Source organism: Dermacentor albipictus, chromosome 4, assembly GCF_038994185.2.
Source record: "Dermacentor albipictus isolate Rhodes 1998 colony chromosome 4, USDA_Dalb.pri_finalv2, whole genome shotgun sequence".
NCBI classification, from domain to species: domain Eukaryota; kingdom Metazoa; phylum Arthropoda; class Arachnida; order Ixodida; family Ixodidae; genus Dermacentor; species Dermacentor albipictus.
The window spans coordinates 49,216,533-49,237,104 of NC_091824.1; the positions used below are offsets into that span (position 1 = coordinate 49,216,533).

General features: G+C 50.1%; 2 protein-coding genes across 3 annotated transcripts in view; one reads left to right on the top strand and one right to left on the bottom strand.

The window, feature by feature from the left end:
- LOC135915381 (coronin-2B-like) overlaps positions 1 to 15,373 on the bottom strand; it is a 294,501-nt gene extending 279,128 nt beyond the window's left edge. Inside the window, exon 1 of one of the 2 annotated variants that reach the window (XM_070536931.1) lies at positions 15,134 to 15,373. In XM_070536931.1, the coding sequence (XP_070393032.1) occupies positions 15,134 to 15,172 (39 nt within the window). In that variant the 5' untranslated portion in view covers positions 15,173 to 15,373. The remainder of the gene's footprint in view (positions 1 to 15,133) is intronic. The other variant, XM_070536932.1, reaches the window with a different exon arrangement.
- A 441-nt stretch (positions 15,374 to 15,814) lies between these two features.
- The window catches only part of LOC135913409 (uncharacterized), a 134,574-nt gene continuing 129,816 nt past the window's right edge, over positions 15,815 to 20,572 (top strand). Inside the window, exon 1 of the mRNA XM_065445992.2 lies at positions 15,815 to 16,359. The gene's annotated coding sequence lies outside the window, so the exon portion shown is untranslated. The remainder of the gene's footprint in view (positions 16,360 to 20,572) is intronic.

A 20,572-nucleotide genomic window follows, 5' to 3' on the forward strand; every position in this document is an offset into this window, starting at 1 on the left:
AGGCATTTTTTTTTTAAATCAGAAAAGCAGGTCAGCATTGTGTAAGCGGAACATCGATTGCACCGTGCAATGCAGAAACGCAATTCTTGTCGCGCCTGGTTTAATCACTTCCTGTTTCACGAATCCCATTTTTCCTTGTAACGGTGCCTACGCGCAGTTTGTGGATATGTGTAACTGGGGGTCTGGCTTCAATAAAATCAGTTGTTAGCTTGCGCCTGTGTTCGTCTTCGTCTCTGCTGGGCCGTCCCGTCGCGCTGTATTTCAATGTGGTTTTCATGTCAAAATACCAAGTAGCCCAGCATTGAGCTCTCTTAAACTACGATATCAGAACGCGCATTACCACTGAAACAATGCGCGTGCACATAAGACGCTTCTCCCTTCTTTGTATAATCCTTCTCCCTTCCACCAGCCTAGCCGGTAGACAACCAGACTCTTGAATGGTTAACACATCTGCCTTCCTTTTAATTCTCTGTCTCGCAATTAGGTTTACATTGTCTTGCTAGGTGCCCTTGTGTTACCAGATGGAATGCGATGGGCCTCAGATGCCTGCCGCATTTGACGAGCGGTTCTCGGGCGCAGCAACTAGCTGCCTGCAGTTCTCGGTAGGCTATAAGTCTACCCGCACAAAATAGCGAGACTCGTTGCTATCTCCCTTCTTTTGCCATAACAGAAAGCTTTAATTACGTGCACGTGGAAAATGGGAATATTGTAAGAAGAAATACGAGTTTTGAAAATGAGCACGAAGAGGACTAAGAGCAACCGAGGTCTCAACGCATAGTCTCAGAGATGGACGACCACGCAAATACAAAAGTGCAGCATCATCCTTCTTGTTACGATTAAATGCTCGCTGCGACAGTCCTTGAGCGACAGCAGAAGCCGGACATTTTTTTTCTCCTGGTCGGAGGTGTGCACTTAACAAACTAACACGCTCAGATCTCGTTGTTGTGTCCACCCCGTCGCATGCAAAGTGTTCGGCAATTCGTATATGTCTACGTCAGTGCACGCTATATGCGACGGAAGCAATCCCCACCGCGATCGTTTGCGGCTAGAGCACTTAACTGCATAGTATGATGCCCGCGAGGTCATTCCTTATTCTAAAGGTAGCACGGTGAAGGGGGGAGCCTTGGCCCAGAGCGAAGGCGGAACACGCTCCCCAAGTAACTATTAGGAAGAGAGAGTAAAGACTATTAAAGAGAGTTAAAGAGTTAAAGAGATATTAAAGAGTAAAGACTAAGTAAAGAGAGTAAAGAGAGTAAAGAGTAACTATGCTGGCCTCGCGGATCGCACTTGACGGGATCAAAGCGTCCGCTGTCCAGCTAGATAACGGGTCGCTGCGCAGTTGAACATTTAAAACAAACTTTAATTACACTGAGAAGGTCAAAAAAGCAAGTTAAAAATACACAAAACGTTCAGTTTTAGCCCCGTAAAAAAGTGGTCCGGTCTCTAGGGCTGGTGGGACGAGTCTGCCCGTCCCGCGCTTTTCCAACTGCGGTTTCCATCCCCGTCGCCGCCCCCAGGCACGGGAAACAACAGCCGACACCCCGAAGCGTCGTCACTGGGTCACTTTCAGGAACCGAACGGAGGGAGCGGGGTCCTTTCTCTCGCGCACAGCTTGGAGTCCGCGGGGGGCCAGTGAAAGAGAAAGCCATAAAAGTAAGGAAGGCTCGCTTCCCTCTTGAAGGAAAAGTCTGGCCGTGCATTCGCGACGCGCACAGAACACTCCCCGTCTGGTGTCTTTCGTTGTTAAGACGCCACCACTATATCACGGTCACAGCAAACGCACAACTTCTGTTGTTGGTCGGAAGAATGTTTTCACAACCCCGTCTTTGGCTGTTTTCAGCTCGACCTTGCGCACCCTTCCATCTGCGCTGGGCAGGCTTCGTGTAATCACTCCGACGGGCCAGTCGTTGCGGGTTGCTTCTTTATCCCTGAGTAGAACGACGTCGCCTTCTTTGAGGTCGGGTTTTGCTGCTTGCCATTTTCGGCGTTGTTGCAAAGTAGTGACATACGTTGTGCGCCAGCGCTTCCAGAACTCGTCAGCCAGGTTTTGCACGAGACGCCAATGCCGTTTGTAGAGGTTGCTTGTATCTAACTACCCAGTTGTTACAGATGCGCTTCCGTGTTTTTGGGTTAAGAGTGTCGCCGGAGTTAGGATTGTGGGATCTTCGGGGTCAGACGAAGTAGGAGTTATGGGCCTGGCATTAATGATGGCCGCAACTTCTGCCAAAAAGGTTGCAAGAATGTCATGCGTGAGTCGTTGATGACGTGACTGCATGAGCATTGAGTCAAGAATGCGACGTGCAATGCGTATCATCCGCTCCCACGCACCGCCCATATGGGACGCGTGCGGTGGATTGAATATCCATTTGCAGCCGTTTCCGCTGAGGAACTTGCCGATTTGTGAGCGATGAATGCCCTCTGCGCTGATTCCAAGTTCTCTGCAGGCTCCGATAAAATTGGTCCCGCAGTCAGAGCGTATTAGCTTGACGGGCCCTCGCACTGCTAGGAACCTTCGGAAGGCATTAATGAAACTCGACGTATCCATTGATTCGATCAGCTCAATGTGCACTGCGCGAATGCTTAAGCAAGTGAACATGACTGCCCAGCGCTTGCTGTTTGCAACACCACCTCTCGTTCGGCGAGAGACAATCATCCAGGGACCGAAAACATCGATTCCAACATTCGTGAAAGGAGGATCTGTGCTGATTCGGTCTGCCGGAAGGTCAGCCATCTTCTGGTCGTGAAAGCGCCCTCGCAGCTTCTTGCATGAAATGCATGCTTGCAGCACGGATGAGATGCACCTTTTACCTCCGACGATCCAATACCCAGCAGCTCGTACGGCTCCTTCTGTGAAGTGTCGGCCCTGGTGTTGCACGCATTCATGGTGGTGGCGCACGAGAAGCTTCGCCACATGGTGCCGACCCGGCAATAAGAGAGGGTGTTTCTCATCGTCTGGAAGGTCGCTTCTGTTCAAGCGGCCGCCGACGCGGATCAAGCCGTTGGCGTCTAAGAATGGGTCAAGCCTTCGAAGCGAGCTTGTCTTGTGAACCTGCTCTCCTCTCTGGATACAGCATATCTCTTCATAAAATGCGTCCTGCTGTACTGCGCGAATGATGACGAGCCTGGCTTTGGAGAGCGCCTCAACGGGAGCTACCTCTCCTTGTGATGCGTTCTTTGCGCGATGGGCAACCTGGATCAGACTTGCTACAGCACGAGTGAGAGATTTCCAGTTCGAGAGTCTATGAAAGCGTTCAGCTCCGAGTCGCTGTCGTCTGTTCACCTCCGTCGCCAGAGTGCAGACTTCAGGGCGTATTTCTTTGTCTTCATCAGGATTTAAGAGGATGAAGCTCGACGACCGTGCTTCCTTTTCTCGTCGTGAGAGAAAATCAGGTCCGGACAACCAGTTCGTGCTTTTAAGCTGTGCTGCTGGAATCGCTCTAGTGGCGTGGTCTGCTGGATTTTCGTCTGTGTGAACATATTTCCATTGTTCAGGTTGCGTGCTGCTACGTATCCGCTGCACCCTGTTGGCCACATACACGTAGAACCTTCTTGTTTCGTTGTATATGTAACCCAAGATCACTTTGCTATCCGTGTAGAACGTGACCGAGTTCGGCTGGAAGTCCAATTCTCGTAGTATAGAATCGGTCATCTCTACAGCAAGCACTGCTGCACACAACTCAAGCCTTGGGATGGTGTGTTCTGGTTGTGGAGCAAGCTTGGCCTTTCCCATCACAAATCCGACGTGTCTGTTTCCTTGCTTGTCAGTCACGCGTAGGTATGCCACAGCTGCGACGGCCCTTGTGGACGCGTCTGAAAATACATGAATGTCCCTGCTTTCGGCTTCAAGCGTCGAGACTGGCGCATACGTTCTTCGCACGTGAAGGTGCTGTAGTGTCTGGAGAGAGTTCTTCCACTCGTCCCATCTCTGCTTTTTCTCGTCCGAAAGCGGTGTGTCCCAGTCATAACCCTTCGTCACGAGGTCACGGAGAAGGTACTTGCCTTGAACCGTTATTGGAGCCACAAACCCTAGTGGATCGTAAAGGCTGTTGACGGTCGACAGCACTCCTCGCCGCGTATATGGCCTGTCCTGACGAGGAGCCCTGAAGACGAAGCTGTCGTCGCCTATGTCCCACAGCAGACCGAGACTTCTCTGCGTAAGCGACGCGTCTGTGCCGAAGTCGAGGTTCTTCAGTCCCTGGGCGTGGTCCTCTCGAGGAAATGCATTCAGCACATTCTGCCTATTCGAAGCTATCTTGTGCAGCCTTATATTAGCCGTTGCAAGCATTTTCTGTGTTCTTTGCAGCAGACTAACGGCATCTTCTTCGCTCGGAAGAGACTTAAGTGCATCATCGACGTAGAAATCTCTTTCAACGAACTTCCTGGCGTCTTCGCCAAATCGGGGGGCAGCTTGTTGGGCAGTCCGTCGAAGGCCATACGTTGAAATAGCTGGCGATGGGCTGTTGCCGAAAACGTGAACCTTCATTCGGCACTCTATGATTTCTCTGGAGATATCGTTGCCCTTAAACCAGAGGAACCTCAGGTAGTTCTGATGGTCCTCGCGAACCATGAAACTGTAGAACATTTGCTGGACATCCGCTGTAACCGCAACTGGTTCTTGCCGGAAGCGTATCAAAATCCCCACGAGGTTATTCGTCAGGTCAGGGCCGGTCAGGAGGACGTTGTTCAGAGATACCCCTTCATACTGAGCGCTGGAGTCAAATACGACTCGGATTTGATCAGGCTTCTGGGGGTGGTGAACGCCGAATATGGGCAGATACCAACATTCTTCGTCCACGTGAAGTGGTGGAGCTTCCTCCGCATGACCCTTGATGAAGAGCTCGTTCATGAAGTTCACGAAACGTTCCCTTGTTTCAGGATTTTTTCGCAGGGTACGCCGTAGCGAGAGCAGACGAGACAGAGCTTGTTCTCTGTTGTTCGGAAGCCGACTTCTCGGTGTGCGAAAGGGGAGAGGGGCGACCCAATTGTTTAATTTGTCTTGGGTGAATTCACTGTTCATTATCTTGAGGAATGTCTTGTCTTCCATGGAGAGAGCACGCTGGTTGTCAAATTCTGTTGTCTCGAAAAGATTCGGGGCCAGGTTGTCATCCAATGTTGCTGCCAATCGTAAATCTTTTGAGGCCTTATCCGCAGAGTAGAGAATCGGCGCCTCCCTAACAAAGAAATGTCTTGGGCATGGCTCAAAAAGAGATGGTCGCCCACTGTCCAGCACATGGGTCTTGAACACGTTGACGCTGCCCGTTTTCCGCGTTCGACCAACGCAAACGTCACCGACAATGACCCATCCGAGGTCGAGCTTCTGAGCATACGGCGCGTCGTGAGGTCCGTTGATTGTCTGACGAACCTTGTGAGCTCTTAGGATGTCCCGGCCAAGAAGGAGCAGTATTCCAGCCTCCTCAAGAGGCGGAATGTGATTTGCTACTGACTTCAAGTGCGGGTAGTGCCTTGCAGCGTCAGGTGTCGGAATTTCCTCTCTGTTTTCTGGAATTGCCTTGCACTCGAGGAGAGGTGGAAGAGGAAACTTGACTTCGCCTGACATGCTCTGCACGAAATAACCATGAGCGACTCTTCCAACCACTTCAGTACTGCCGGAGCAAGTGCGGAGCGTGTATTGCGTAGGCGTCCCCTTCACTCCGAACTCGTTGAGGAGTTCTGGCCTAACCAACGAGCGATTACTCTGGTCGTCAAGAATCGCGTACGCTCTAACTGTCTTCTCAGGCTGAGTCTCATGGGTGACCTCTACGAGGCAGATTTTGGCACACGACCTTGTGCTGTTGTCAGCGTTTGCCACTTCAGTACGCCTAGATGTGACTCTTCTTTCTGAGTCATCTGTGGTACTGTCATCAGACCCACTAGCCCTTGACGGCTCTGAGGTTGGCGGTGCTGGGTGAAGCGCTGTGGCGTGGTCGGTGCTGTCGCATATGAGGCATCTCACAACTGCCTGACATTGCCACTGCATGTGGTTCTTGGATGAGCAGCATCGTAGGCAGATCCCTTGCTTCTTTATGAAAGATTGCCGCTCTTCCAAGGTTTTCTCACGGAAGACGCGACACCTTTCCAAAGGGTGAGGTTTCTTGTGATATGGACACCACCTTTTAAAGTCCCTCGATTCCGGTTGCTGTTCGTTAGCAGTGGCATCTTGATTAATTTTGGCAGAAGCAGGATCCACTTCTGTTTTTCTCGCTGACACAGACGATCTTTGCCGCGTGGTCTTGGTAGCATTGTCTTGCTTCCTCTGATTGAATTCAGATGGCGCATTTTGTGCATGCAAGATGAAACTCGGGTCGTTCCTCATGCTGGCCTGATCTCTAACAAATTTGCAAAAGAAAGAAAAGGGTGGAAATGCAGTGTCATGATCTTTTTTGTATTTCGACCCCGCCGACATCCAATTTTCTTGAAGTCCAGATGGCAACTTCGAGACAATTTTGTTGACCCCTCTTGCGGTATCCAAATAGCCAAGACCGGCAAGATACGGGTCAGTTTTCGCAGCCTCGAGTTCTAGCAGGAGGTCGCCAAGTTCCTGGAGTCTGGTATTTTCCCGGTAAGCTATCTTCGGGAAGTCTTCCAGCCGCTTCAGTAGTGCATCCTCAATTGCCTCAGGGCGCCCGAAGATGTCGTCGAGCCGTTTCCACACAACGTTCAAGCCCGTTGAAAAGTCATCCACGTGCACCGATTTCAACCTCCGAGCCTGATTTGATGATTCAGGGCAGAGCCATTTGATGAGAAGGTCCAGCTCTTCCTGGGCCGAAAGACCTAGATCTTTGACGACACCTTTGAACGATGATTTCCAAGCGCGAAAGTTCTAAGGTCGATCATCAAACTTGATAAGACCGCTTGAAACAAGGTCCTTGCGGCACAGGAATTTGAGGACATCGGCTAGCTCTGAGCTTGAACTGTTGTGTGTCGGGGCGTGCACAAGCGGCTGCGGACCAACTCGTAAGTTCATAGGACGACTCGTAGCTCCAGCATGCTTACAACTTGGGTTGTTAGGGGCAGCATCGTAGTCAGGTAGACGTTCATCAGCTCGCAGACACATCGAATTATTCGCAGCTGTGTTGGCCCTCGGCGACGAGCGAGCACGGTTTACGTCGTCGCTTGAGTTGGTAACGGCCTCCTCAGTAAACACGAGCGCAGAGTTGCGTAGGGCTTGCTGCTCATCGATATAACTCCTAGTCTGCAGCGTTCGGTCCACAGGAGGGAGCGTGCGCATGCGCTCCCCGCCATTCTGCTCCACGGCTGCCTCGAGCGCATTCGCCTGTGCGTTTGCAGCTGCCGCTTCTTTTTCATGCTGCAAAATATCCAATTCAGCCTCAATTCTTGCCTTCTCAATACGCATCGCGGCCTCTCTGCGACCAAACTCTGCTCTGGCCCGGACGGCTTCAGCTTGTGCGCGTGCTTGTACGGCGGCTAGGCTGATTGTTGACGAGCCCGATCGTCGTGACCTTGAAGAAACGCTTGAGTGGGCCGATAGAGAGTGCTGCGACGTTACCTCTTGTAAGCGGTCGCATTCTCGTTCTGTAGCCTCACGTAATTTGTCGCTTACAGTCACATAACGATCTGCATCGATTGCCTTCTGAAGTTCTAATTCCTGCTAGGTCTGCTCGTTTTGGCGAGGAAGGTAGCATATCTGGCGGCGACATGCTCGTAGCGCTCATAGCTTGCGCGAAGCTGCGTTGCGGCGCTGTTAACGTCTTCCTCTTTCGCACATGACACTTTGAAAATAGCTGTCTCCACGTTCTTCCAGGCAGCGTCTATTCTCCGGCAGTGCTCTTCGCGGCTTGTTTCATATATTTCTTTAGCTTTCATGGAAAACGTAGTTGCTCTTTGGGATCGAATGTTTGCCGTAGAAGCTTCATGCTCTCCTGTCATAACTTGAGTCGTTTCAGGCGTCAGCTTGTCCTGATCCATTTTGGCGTGCGTGCTTCACGACGTATCTCACTCAAAGCGGACGTATGTGGTGAAGCCTGCTAAGCTGCGCGATGAAATTTGAAACGAGCCCACCTTGTCGATGCCCTGTGTGCCGTCAGCTGCTCAACTTGTAGGCGATGCCGTGTCCTTGCAGTAGGCGGATGTCATGGTCAAACCGGAGGTCTTGCCGTGCGACGTATTCCACTGCAGCGGATGTTGAGTTGGCGGCCGATGGCAGTCGACTTCACTTTTTTACTATGCTGGCCTCGCGGATCGCACTTGACGGGATCAAAGCGTCCGCTGTCCAGCTAGATAACGGGTCGAACGCAGTTGAACATTTAAAACAAACTTTAATTACACTGAGAAGGTCAAAAAAGCAAGTTAAAAATACACAAAACGTTCAGTTTTAGCCCCGTAAAAAAGTGGTCCGGTCTCTAGGGCTGGTGGGACGAGTCTGCCCGTCCCGCGCTTTTCCAACTGCGGTTTCCATCCCCGTCGCCGCCCCCAGGCACGGGAAACAACAGCCGACACCCCGAAGCGTCGTCACTGGGTCACTTTCAGGAACCGAACGGAGGGAGCGGAGTCCTTTCTCTCGCGCACAGCTTGGAGTCCGCGGGGGGCCAGTGAAAGAGAAAGCCATAAAAGTAAGGAAGGCTCGCTTCCCTCTTGAAGGAAAAGTCTGGCCGTGCATTCGCGACGCGCACAGAACAGTAACTATTAGGAGAGAGAGAGTAAAGAATACGTGCGCGCGAACCGCACGCCTAAAGACACTCTGGAGAGGTGCCAGCGCGAGCTCGTGATCACGCGGTGACGACAATCAAGGAAAGTCGACGGCCGCCCAGCGAGGCGGCGCGTGTCTGCACGGGGACGCGCGACCTTGGGCGAAGCCGCGGTTCCGGCCGGCCACAACGAACCGGGAAACTGGAGACACCGCGTTGCGCAAGCAAAACAAAGGATAAGAGCGAGCGCCATCACAAAGGCCTCGCGGCTGAGCGTCCCGCACACATGGTCGCGGGGGCACATCCGGTCATATAAGCCCGGTGAATGAGTAAAGCATTTTATCCGCAAACGGAAGACCATAGGTCACTGAACGGGGAAGGGCGCGCAGTGCACGGTAAGTATAGGCACTCCCTAGAGATGGCGCCCGCCAGGCCACTCCAGCTCTGAGTCACTGGGCACTGGCTAGACCGCGAAGCGGGCTAAACAAGGTGCTCTGGGTCAGCCAGAATGTACTCCTGTAATGCTTCGATATCCGCGTGTCTGAAGATGTCGTCGTTGCTTTGTTCGTTTTTGAAATGGTGAGCTCTGCAATATCAGACGCAGCACATGCGGCGACACATAAAAGATTTACAAAAATGAGCATCGACGCGGGCCAGTATTATTTCTGCCCCTTGGTCATGCAAGGGTCTGCCACGCATGTACCACGTCTGGACATACTACTCCTGTACCTCGTGAAATGGAATGTGTACCGGGCTCTGTGCAGAGGCAAGCGGTATGACTAACAATACGGTGGCTCGGTTGTGTGTGCGTGCGTGCGTGCAGAGAGAGAGAGAGAGAGAGAGCTCGTGTATAAACACCCGTCTACAAGACGGCTGATTATCACCGAGGTCTACAGGGTGGCTAATGCCACTGGTGGCGAGGTTCTAACCGAATGACTGAACTACCGCTTTCTTTCGACACTGTTTCCCTTCCTCTCTCATTTTATCAAATACAAGTTAACATTGGCACCAACAGCAAATGGAAAAGAACTCGGTCTGCGTCAAGCACAAGCAGCTCCGGTTCAGTTCACCTTCGACGTGACCCAACTGAGTGCGTCTGGCTAAGCGACCGAGAAATTTGTATACGCCTGTGCACGTCCATGCAGGCACTGGATCGTCCGTACTTAAGGAAAACACCTCATTGATATTCCATCAGATATAGCTTTACATATCCATTCTATATACTTTAAAGGAAAAAGAAGAAAGTAGTGGATGATACGATGACTATCACATTTCCATTCATTAACGGTTAATCTGCCGGTGCTTCAGTAATTAATAACGACGTGTTTCCTCAGCGGGTGGATGACCTTGCACATAGGCGCGTATGCCGAAGTGAAACCGGTTAAAAGTAAAGACGTTGTCGATGCTCGTCCGGTCAGGCGACGCGTTTAGTATTCATCGTCGTTTTGAAGGTACGTGACAATTTTTAATTTTCTCCGCGCTTTCAGCCGACCCCACGGTATACTTCGTCGATCCCTGCATGGACTACAAAATTGAAACTTCAGATCACGTATATATACCGTCAGTGCAAGGGCAAGCGGGGTGCGCTGCGTTCACAAGTTGTCGCGCTTTTTATTTGCGTTCCACATTAACTGGCAGCGTGCGTTCGATGACGCAAGGATCCTCGCTTCGCGTGCTGCTTGGATTCGTAATAGGGCATAGCTAGCGCTTTAGAAATTGCTTAACCAGGCGTTCCGCAGGCACATCACCTGCCCTATAACCACGGGGGCAAAGCTCCCGCTAGCACGCGCACTTAAACATTGGTTTCCATGGGTGCGTATTTGTGGAACACTGTTCCAATATGGCAGTGGAGGTACGCGAAAACACAAGTTGGATAAGAGCGGATAATTTACTGGAACGCAGTAATACATAACTGATAAGTTTTATGGAACGCTGTTCCACATTACAGTAGTCAGCTTACTGGAAGGTATTCACGGATGATTATTAGTTCTGCGGAACAATATTCCACATATGGTACACATATAGCGTGGACGCAAATCAACCCTTTCGGGTTGATTTGCGTCCACACTTGTCCAAAGAAGGAATAAAGTGGAATATGTATTGCATTGGACAGTAAATGTTTACGTTTATTTATTTATTCGTTTATATTTTGTTCTCACCTCAGGCCATAGACACTGCGGAAGAGGTCGTGTTTATAACACAACCGTGACATGACAAGAACTTTAGCTGAGTCCTGAGAAACTGAGATCTAGGGAAGCCGAAGGCTTCCCAAGATCAAGTCGGTGGCTCCGCCCACGATGGGACCGGGAGACGAAGTCCCGCCGCAATGTCGTGGGCCCTCTGAACAGCCTGGAGTTGCATGTGGATACTGCAGCTCTTGAGGGATTCCTGCCGTTGCTCTTTCGTGATGGGTGGAGAGGCGTTAAGGGCCGGGCACAGCCAGAGCATGTGTTCAAACGTGCACGAGTCACAACACAACCAATCCTTTATAACCTATCTCTTCGCAAGCAAACACTTCAGAGGTGCTTTCGGTAGTTACACTTCCTTTTTTCTTTTTCGATTGAACACACACAATAAAGGCTCTCGATCACACGGTAATTGCAGCGAGATAAAGCGTACGCGCACATTAGTAACGGCACCCGTTTCCGGTGCGATGTCTCACTTGGCTATGACGTAAGTGCTGCCAAGGTTCACGAGGCTGCAGGTTCGACTGTCGTGCGCGGCTTACGCGACAGAATTATGACAAATTATCGAGGTATAGTCAGGATGAACACGGAACCCGCCTCGACGGCGTCCCTATAATAGCCGTTATATGATTATTTAGCATATTTAGCATGTTAAACCTGGGCTAAAGCTCCCACCAGACATCAAGCCTTCTTAATGGGACACTAAATTTAAGCACGATAACACGCTGAACTGGTTGATTACTCTCCAAAACACTCTCGTTTTTTTTTTTTTTTTTCCCCAGCGAGCTGACGAAATTAACCTCTCTCTTCTGCTGAACCACGGAAGCCAATGTGCTGATCATTTTTTTTTCTTTATTGAGCTATGAAATTTCCTCAAAAGTTACCGGTCGAGTTTTCATTTTCTTACGAGCGCAAATTTATCTTTATTATGGCTTTCAGTAGCAGCAGTAGCGCTACTGCTGCTAGTAGTTTAGTGTTAGTACAGTAGTAGTAGTACCAGTAGTAGTAGTAGTAGTAGTAGTAGTAGTAGTAGTAGTAGTAGTAGTAGTAGTAGTAGTTGCTGTTGTTGTTGTTGTGTAAGTTGTGAATCGGCCTCAATGAAGTGTTGTGCCACTATCTATGACGCTTTCAGAAGCTGAATTTCCAAGGTGGCGTCCATCACCTGTCGTTTGTTTGTACTTTCCCCCCCAAGGTGTGGCCATCACAACGTCACCTAGCGCTCTCCTTAAAGTGACCTACTTTATATTTGAACAGCACACGTTATCAACCAGCGAAGCTTTCCAACGCCAACCGACCAGTCCGTAAGCAACACATCGAGCGTGACTGCCGTTTGTCGTTAGCAAACCGTCAGCAACAATTAACGGCACTAGGGGAAGATCGGTGAGGTTCTCTGCATGCGACTAAAAACCACGGAGCTGAGCAATTGATTGATGAACGTTAAGATGAGTCGTAACATATACATTGTGTGGCAGGGGGTCAGTAATGATGATAACAGGGTCCCTCAAGTATTGAAGGACCCAGAAGATAGTATGGATCCATTGTAACCCTATAAAACTTTCATATGACATATATGCCACGTGTCAAGTAATGTCGTACGATCATCTATGTCTTCTCATCGGGTAGGTGGCATGTCTATCATGCGAGACTTTTTCATGGGGAACGGTAGCGCGGAAGATGGAATCAACAAAGGAAGGAGACCACAAGCGCTTCACTGCAACTGTTTCTTTTTCTTTTCACTCTTTTTTTTTTAACAAGAAAAAGAAACGAGGCTCGTCCTGTAAGGATGTTCAGTACAAACACTGCACAAGCTCCAAAACTTGTCGACATTCTCTGCGGCGCGGATTGACCCACTCTGGGTAGAGTTCTGACGTTCGCAATGTCTGGGCATATAGTTGTGCCGGGACATCGCTTTCCTCGCTCCCGGCAAACGTCACTCAAGGACTCTGCAGACAGCAGTGGCGCCCTGGAGTGATTGATTGATCCACTTCTGGAGTGACTAGGACAGCCATTGTGGACGTCAGCAACACACATCTCCGGGACTCCCCGGGAGGGTAAATTGCCGCATTATTGAGGAAGTACGACCGTGACGAGCAGTCACCTCGCCCGCGTCTCTCGACGAGCGGTTTGTTTGTAGCTGGCTAACGTCCGAGAAAAAAAAAAAGAGAAGGGCGCTCCGCGCAGTCTGCTTGCTGCAGACCGCGCGAGGGCTTCTCCTTCTCGCCGACTCTGGGCGTGGCCCGCGGCGCAAGCACTCGCAGTTCACGGGCGAACGAAGACGAGAAGGAAGGGTGCGAAAATCGAGCGGGCCGACAGCCGGAATCACAAGGGACCGAACTGGGTTTCAGTCATCGGAATGTTTTTGCATGCGCCGCACTCTCCGCGATCTTCTGCGCGAGACAAGAATAAGTGCACGCTAGATTTCGCCTTTCTTTCTTGCGACATCCTCATAGTTATTTTACTGTAACAGTTCGTTATTATTCGCCTGACACCTGTATCAGTTAACTTTTCATCTCACAATTTTCAGTTACCAATTTTTCTTTGAAATTGCTTCCCTCAACTCCCCCCCCCCCCTTTTTTTTAAAGTTTCTCGCACCTTCGTACACAGCCCGATGGATGGCCGATCATTCATAGCGGGTTGCGCCATTTCACTGAGGACCAACCAAACGACCAGCCGGGATCAAGAGACGGGCATGCTCACTTCACACCGCATGTTGACGTCCTAGGCGACGCAGTGCAACGTGCGTGTGCCACACCCCTATAGCAACTGTCACAACAACGACAACGCTCGCGCTGTCCCGTATCCTCTCACCATATGCTCGTGAAGAGACGCGCGACTCATCGGCACACGAAACCGCCGAGTTCAGTGAAGCTGCAACTTCTTCCCGTTTCTCTCTAGCATAACTGCCGTGCAGATTCAGTGTAAGCAGCATAGAACGCTAACGAACTGGCTGCGCATGTTACCAACGCTAGGCCACAATGCTCCTCGAAGCGGTCGTTATAGAAACACGTATCTTCTTCCAACTCCACGGGGAAAAAGAGTATTATAAACTGCAAACGGCGGCCGCCGGACCTGCTCCAATTGCAAAGGCGCAAAAAAGGACACTGGCGTTCGTACGGAATTCGCTAAATTTATGGCCCCATTTAAGTGCACGCTGCGTGTTCTGCGCGCATGTAGGAGCGTGCGTGGGTTGCCGCACGAAAAATCGAGCGACCGACGTTTATACACGCACTTAAAAGAAACATGCTCCTCAAACTCAACATGTGTTCCTACTCCGCGAACACACAAACACGCACACAACACGTATGCACATACAGCATAGGCGACGTACGGCGCCCCTCCTCGCAGACGTAGCCACCGAGCGAGCGACTCCACAATCGTCAGCGCTAGTCGGCAGCGCCGATCTACTTTGAAAGCTCATTTGCACCTGCCGTTGCGCTTTGCGAAAGCCCTGCCCCGCTGCCGCTGCATTCAGAACTCCTGCATCACACTCTCAGTAAAGCAGATTGCTTGACGCGCAGGCTTGCATCGCGGAGAGCGCGAGGAATCGTGCGAGGGTTCCCCTCCACCTCCTTTTGTTAGGAGGCGGTCGCGGGGTTCATTGCCATCAGCTCCAGGCGCAGCCGACAAGACGGCGCAGGAAGTCGCAAAAAAAGACGCTCGCCGAGACAGAGCGTATGCAAGGGTACGGAATCGGTGAAGCGGCAGACGACACCTCGCCAAGGACAGGAAGAAACTGAGATTTTTTTTTGCTTTTTTCCTTTTTTTCTTTTTCACGGCTTCGGTTAGCACCACGTACTACATTTCCAGCCTCGAAGTAGCGTCGTTGCACGTAGTCCTTTGCACTCTTTACATGCGCCGGACGTACAGGTTTACGCCGAGGAGATTGCAAAGCGAAGCTTTTTTACGCGAGGTCCAAGTGACTTCTGACACTTCGGTTCCCTTTCGAACAGGGCTCAAAGAGCCGTGGTCGAGCAAATTTTCGTAGTCTTGGGAAATTGCACCACTCTTAAGGACAATAATCAGCCGGCTTTTTCTTTTTTGCAAACGCAAGGTTTCACAGCAAATATTAATTACGCATGGTAATCCGTGCACAAGCGAGAAATCAGGTACGTTTTCGATTCTTGCGATCGGGAAGCTTGCGGCGCGCGGTCATGTCCAGTCTCGCCAACTCCTTGAAGAAGTAACCTCGATCGCACCATTATTACTAGTATTAAGAAAAAAAAAGCAGAATGGAATAACTTCCACCTCTCTTTGCAGAAGTTTGTATAACTTCGGCCCGGCAAACAACAACGGAAACTTGCCTTTGCGATGGGCTTTCCAAGTGATGTGATGTCAATCATAATGCTGTGGACAAATCCAACTTGTTCGTGTGTGGCGGAGGCTCCTATGAACGATCGCTGGACGAATGCACAAAGAAAAGACGGCTGGGATGAACTTATTAACTCCTTCGAAAAGCCTGCGAGAGCAGCATGCGCTCTCCGAGCTTTCCTCGCACCGAGTTACACATACGACACAAAGTGCACTCAAACGGCTCGAACAACTTCTGCTAGCGGGTGTGGTGTCTGCTTTGGAGCTGTGGCCCCCTGGCGGTGGTAAAAGAAAGCTTCTGTTTTGAGAAACGTTGAAATAAAGAGTACCACATCTTCATGCACAATATACCAACTGAAATACCTGATAAGTTGATATTATTAAAAAAATTATTGCATAAATGACGAACATAAACTAGTTATTGATCTGTTTTTTGTAAATACAAATGCGAGACCGAAACCACAACTGAACGTTTTCAAGTTTTAATTTTATCTTTTTTTTTAATACAAACAACAGTCCATATAAATATGCGAATCATTTAAATAACGCGTTGAACTTGCAATCCTCAAACCTACTTCAAACCAAAAATAACTGAACAGGATTTGAAAAACATAGATACGTTGTCTTGCGGTAGATGGCGCCACGGCACTTAGCGTTCTCTTTTCAAACTTTTCAGCTTCCGAATTCCTCACCCCCTGGCGGACATGTGGGTTACTATGGTCCCGCGTAGGAATTTTGAACAATTCGGCCAAAGTGTTCGATCATGGTTGCGCAAGTACCGGCGGAACGTCTAGCGCGATAAATGACCAGTCCTCCCAGCCCTGGATTACCATTATGAACGCGTTCTCGGACGTTCGGGAAGCAAGCGAACGTCGACACTGGTCAGGTTGACCGGGCGAAGAAGCCAACTCGTTCAGTGCGGCGGAGAGCAACTTGCGTGGCGGCCGCAGTGAACTGCAGGCAGGGGCCGCCCGCTTGGCCCTGCTTCGTGCATCGAGGAAAAGAGCGCCCCGCTCTCAACGCGTGGATCGCTCCCCGTCCCGTCTGTGTCTTTTTCTGCCTTCCATCAGGAACGCTGGCTTGAACTTGTGTTGTTGGAGTGATCGCGCGTCACCCTGTGTGTAGTGTGCGTTCCGTGCATTCCGGGAGGCGGAAGTCCGTTTCACTCCGCGAGCGTCCCGAAAGCAACTCTTGATTGGACGGCATTCCATGATAACAGGTATGTATGTCATGCGGGAATCCTCGGCTCGCTGGCGCTTTGAATGATAATGCCGGTTCGAATAGCCAAGTACTGTCCATAGAGTGTCGTTTCTATTTTTTGTTTTCCCTCGCATGGAGGAGCTTGTGTCAGTATGGATTCTTCTCGCATCCCCTACATATGTGTCGGTGTTTACCATTGAAACGCGCGCGATGGTTTTACGATTGCCGAAGGCACAGTGATCGTGTCTCAGTGCCACATGCCCGCCTAGACCGTGCAGTCAGTCGGAGGTTTAACGAGCAATGTAGGAGCACGACTTTAACCAGCGCCTCTTCGGTGGTACGAAGCATTTCTTAGAACGCTGCGGCAAGGCTGGCAAAGGGAGCAGTCATCGCTTCGAGGTTCGCCGTAGTGCTCATTTTTGCCACCAGGCGCGATGAAGCGCGTGGCTTTTTCTTTTTCTTCTTTTTCTCTCGGGGGAGTTTGCCGGTTCGCCTTTTGACGCTTGTTGCATAGGTCTTGGACGTGCCTTGGAGTGTACTGGACCCGTTCACCGTGTGTCGTCGTTGCGGCAGTTCTCGAGCGTATCCTGGACCAAAAGTAGGCACTTGTCGCAGAGGCATAGGCAACGTGGGAAGCTGCCATTGCTGGTAGCTGCCGTGATGTTCCGGCGTCGGAACCAGTGTTGTACCACAAGTACATTGTCGTTTAGTTCTTGCGGATGAACTTACTCAATACTTAAATGTTCTGCACGTGTCATGCATACATTGGTCGCGACCTTGTCTTCGCGAAAAGAAACATAATTGTGGGTGCGCTTTGAAGGTGCGCGTACCTTGAGTACGACTCCCTAGGTTAATCACGGAAGGCCAGAAACGTTGCTCACCCTTTGTCTTTCGGAAACTCAGTATTTAGAATTGACAGACTGTCACCAACGATGTGTGTGCCGTGTTATGTGCTCTCTATCTCTTCTCCTCATCTTTCATCCCCCCCATCCCGCTCCCATGTGTAGGGTAGCAAACCGGTTAGGCTAAACTGGTTAACCTCCCTGCCTTCCTTCTACACTTTTTCCTTCCTTCCTTCCTTCGTACTTAAGGGTAAGACAGTATGAAATGTCATGTTTTTGCACATGAAATATTTCACACACGGCTTACATAGTGTGATGTTTTAATGGTGGCTTCCCTGGAGAACGAGGTGGACTTGCGCTGTAATATCACTGCATTTTGCTGGAACACTTTGTCCAAGCCATATTTTACGCAAGTGTTGGAATGGCTGCTGTCGTGGATCGTTATCACCGGCGTTTTCTGACAACAAATGAAAGCTACTGCGGTTCATTTGCATGCATAAATTAAAGTGAAACATTGTGTGGCCGCGTTTGATGTTTCGTGGCCAAGTTAACTCCACGTCATTACGCACATAGTTGAGAAACTGTTCATATAACTACCCAAGGTCATAAAATTTCCTACAATTACTAGAGGGAACTCGGGCGCTGCGATTGTTCAACCACCGTGGAATGATCGGTAACACATAGATTTGATCTTCGTTCTTGGGGCTATACAGACGTTCTTCTGATAGGCTCCGCTTGTTGCGCTTTATCTGGGCCTAAATCGGCCTGTATTTCAAAGCAGCTTATATTTATTTTAAATGCAGAAGGTAATAAGATTCTGCAAGCACGAATAATCGCTATTAATTCCAGTGGTTCCGCTTGTCCATGCGTCAGTGGAATAATGGTTTCAATACCGCGCTTCTGTGCTCTGGAGGTCCTGTGTTCGAATCCTGCCGTCGGAGAACTTTAATAATGCTTACCTCATTATTTATAACGCAGCACTTTCTCAAAAATGATCCCTTTGCAAAGTCACGAAGTCATCTAGAGCCAGAAGGACGAAGTTTAGGCAAATCCATTGTACTACCCATCATTCCTGTGCTGGCTGGACCGGAGCTGGCTGGAGCTTGCAGCTCCTGTAGACTCTAGCGCCACAGCTCCCTCTAGTAATTGCATGAAACTCTATGCTCAGGGTGACTGCGCCCATGAGCCGAATCAACTCTGCGATGAGGCTGTCAACATGGACTCGCAGCGGTCACAAACGAGCGAGTTGTAGTACTCCTTGGGCAGTGTAGAAATGGTAGTTTGAAGGGACTGACGCGAGGTAGTGATACTGGAACCCTTACCGTCCGAAATGCTAAAGGGTCAGGAACGCGGCAGAATCAATTACAGAGCTAGTGATCGTAGCCGACGTTAAAAAAAAATATGAGTAAACTGGGCGAATCAGTACTGGTTCGTATTTTGATGGCAGCGCTATTGGGGGCGAGCTCCTCCACTGGAAAAGCTAGCGCCACCGTCGGCGTGACGTGGCATGAGGGATCACGTGGACACAGCAGCCGCGTCGGCTGCTTCGGAAGCGCCGAAGCGAACTGAAAACATAAGTTTAATGTCGCACCTTGGCTGCGGCTCTGATTAAACGGTGGAGCTTTCCGGCCTTGGGTGTCTGGTTGACGACATTTGAGAGCACTATAATAGGCAAAAGCACATGCCTTTGGAGGCATGCAGCATGGTAGGCTTCTGCTCGATGCCGCAGTGGCGGACGTACGCAACGGAGCCCGGTGTCAGCCTTATTCACACGTAGCCGCAGGACAAGAAGCTGCGTGAAGCTTGGCTCGCGAAACTTCGAACCGGCAGACACCCATCGGCTACAACTCGAGAGTGCAGCAAGCACACACCCGAGGAAGATTTCTGCTACGCCGTCAGGGCTGCGATGTTGCGTGAGTATTTATAGCACAAATCGCGCACTGAGACGCCTGCCCGCGCGCTGCCCGGCTAATGTTATGAAGTTTTGGTTTATGAACTTTTTGATGCTAGTTCACAAGTTTCATACAAGTTCACAGTAACGGAAAGAGAACCATAAAAAGCACATAAAAGGAGGCATGACATGCTCACGCTTCTGTAGCACCTAACAATGAAATGTACTGCATGTACTGCAATGTACTGCATGTACTGCATGTACTGCATGTACTGCATAAACGAAGCAGTGGGTAATTGCTCGCTGAGAAGACCGATAAACATACAGTGCGAGGCAATTTGAGAAATAATGGTATTTAAACGTCCAAGACCTCAGAAAAAAAATTCAATCATCGTAACGGGACATCCCAAGACGGTAGTTGTCGAAGTCCGTAGTTATAACTAAATTATTTTTGAACAGCTCTGATAGTTTCCACGCGAAACTTGTTGCTTGCGTGCTGTCATATGCTCATATGCTGCTGAGTAAAGCTCGCGGCACGATGCGAAAACGCGTTTGCAGCGAAAGGGAAACATTGTGCGCGTACATGGATGCAGGCGCGCAGTCGGTCACCGCGAACCCGTGCGATCGCTGCACTGAGGCCTCATTCCGTTATACTCGATTTAGTTATACAGACAGCCCATTAAAAGAACATATTTAACATGATTTTCTCTCACCCTTTGCCTACCTTTCACGCAAGAAGCCGGTTCGGAAGGCTCTATCGCGGCGACCACGCGCAGTGGCGCTCACTGTACGTATTCGGCAAAGAGTCTGTAAATGATTCTATGCTTTCAGTTTGCCCATGATTATTCTTTCGACAGTAAAGAACTTCCCTCTTTTTGCGAGCACTTACAGAAGTGTCCAGGAGGGCTGCCGCGTGGTGTTTTTATTGAGCACCGTAAGCAAAACCTATGAGGAGCGCGCCGCGTGATCCCTCATACTACGCAAGGGAAGCGCTTCCGACAGATGGCGACTCCGTAAGTCCTCGCCCCCAATAACTGACGAGGAACTGATGTTCCAAGTTGAGCTGAAGTTGGGCGGGGTTGTAGTGCAGGCAATGGATGGTATGATATAGAGTAACGCGAAAGCAGGACAAAATGCAATCGAAGGCGGTTAGATGTATCTGCATGAAATGGAAAAGAGTCGGCCCACGCAAGACAAGAGCGATTTGAAAGCGCCGGCAGATGCGACCCTTCTGCACGGGACATGGGATATGCTGATATTGAGGATCGTGGCAGCAATGATTGTCGTTGCATTTAGTATCCGTGGCCATCGTTGTGGCACTGTCTTAGGACCTCGCCTCAGTAGGTTAGAGCGGCACAAATACACACGGCTGTGATAATGGCATTGATTTTCTTAAAGAAGCGCTAAACGGGAAAATTATTTGAACTGTAGTAGCAAATTACTCTTTTAAGAAACCAAAAAAAAAGAAAGGAAAGAAAGAAAGAAAATTATGGCAGAAC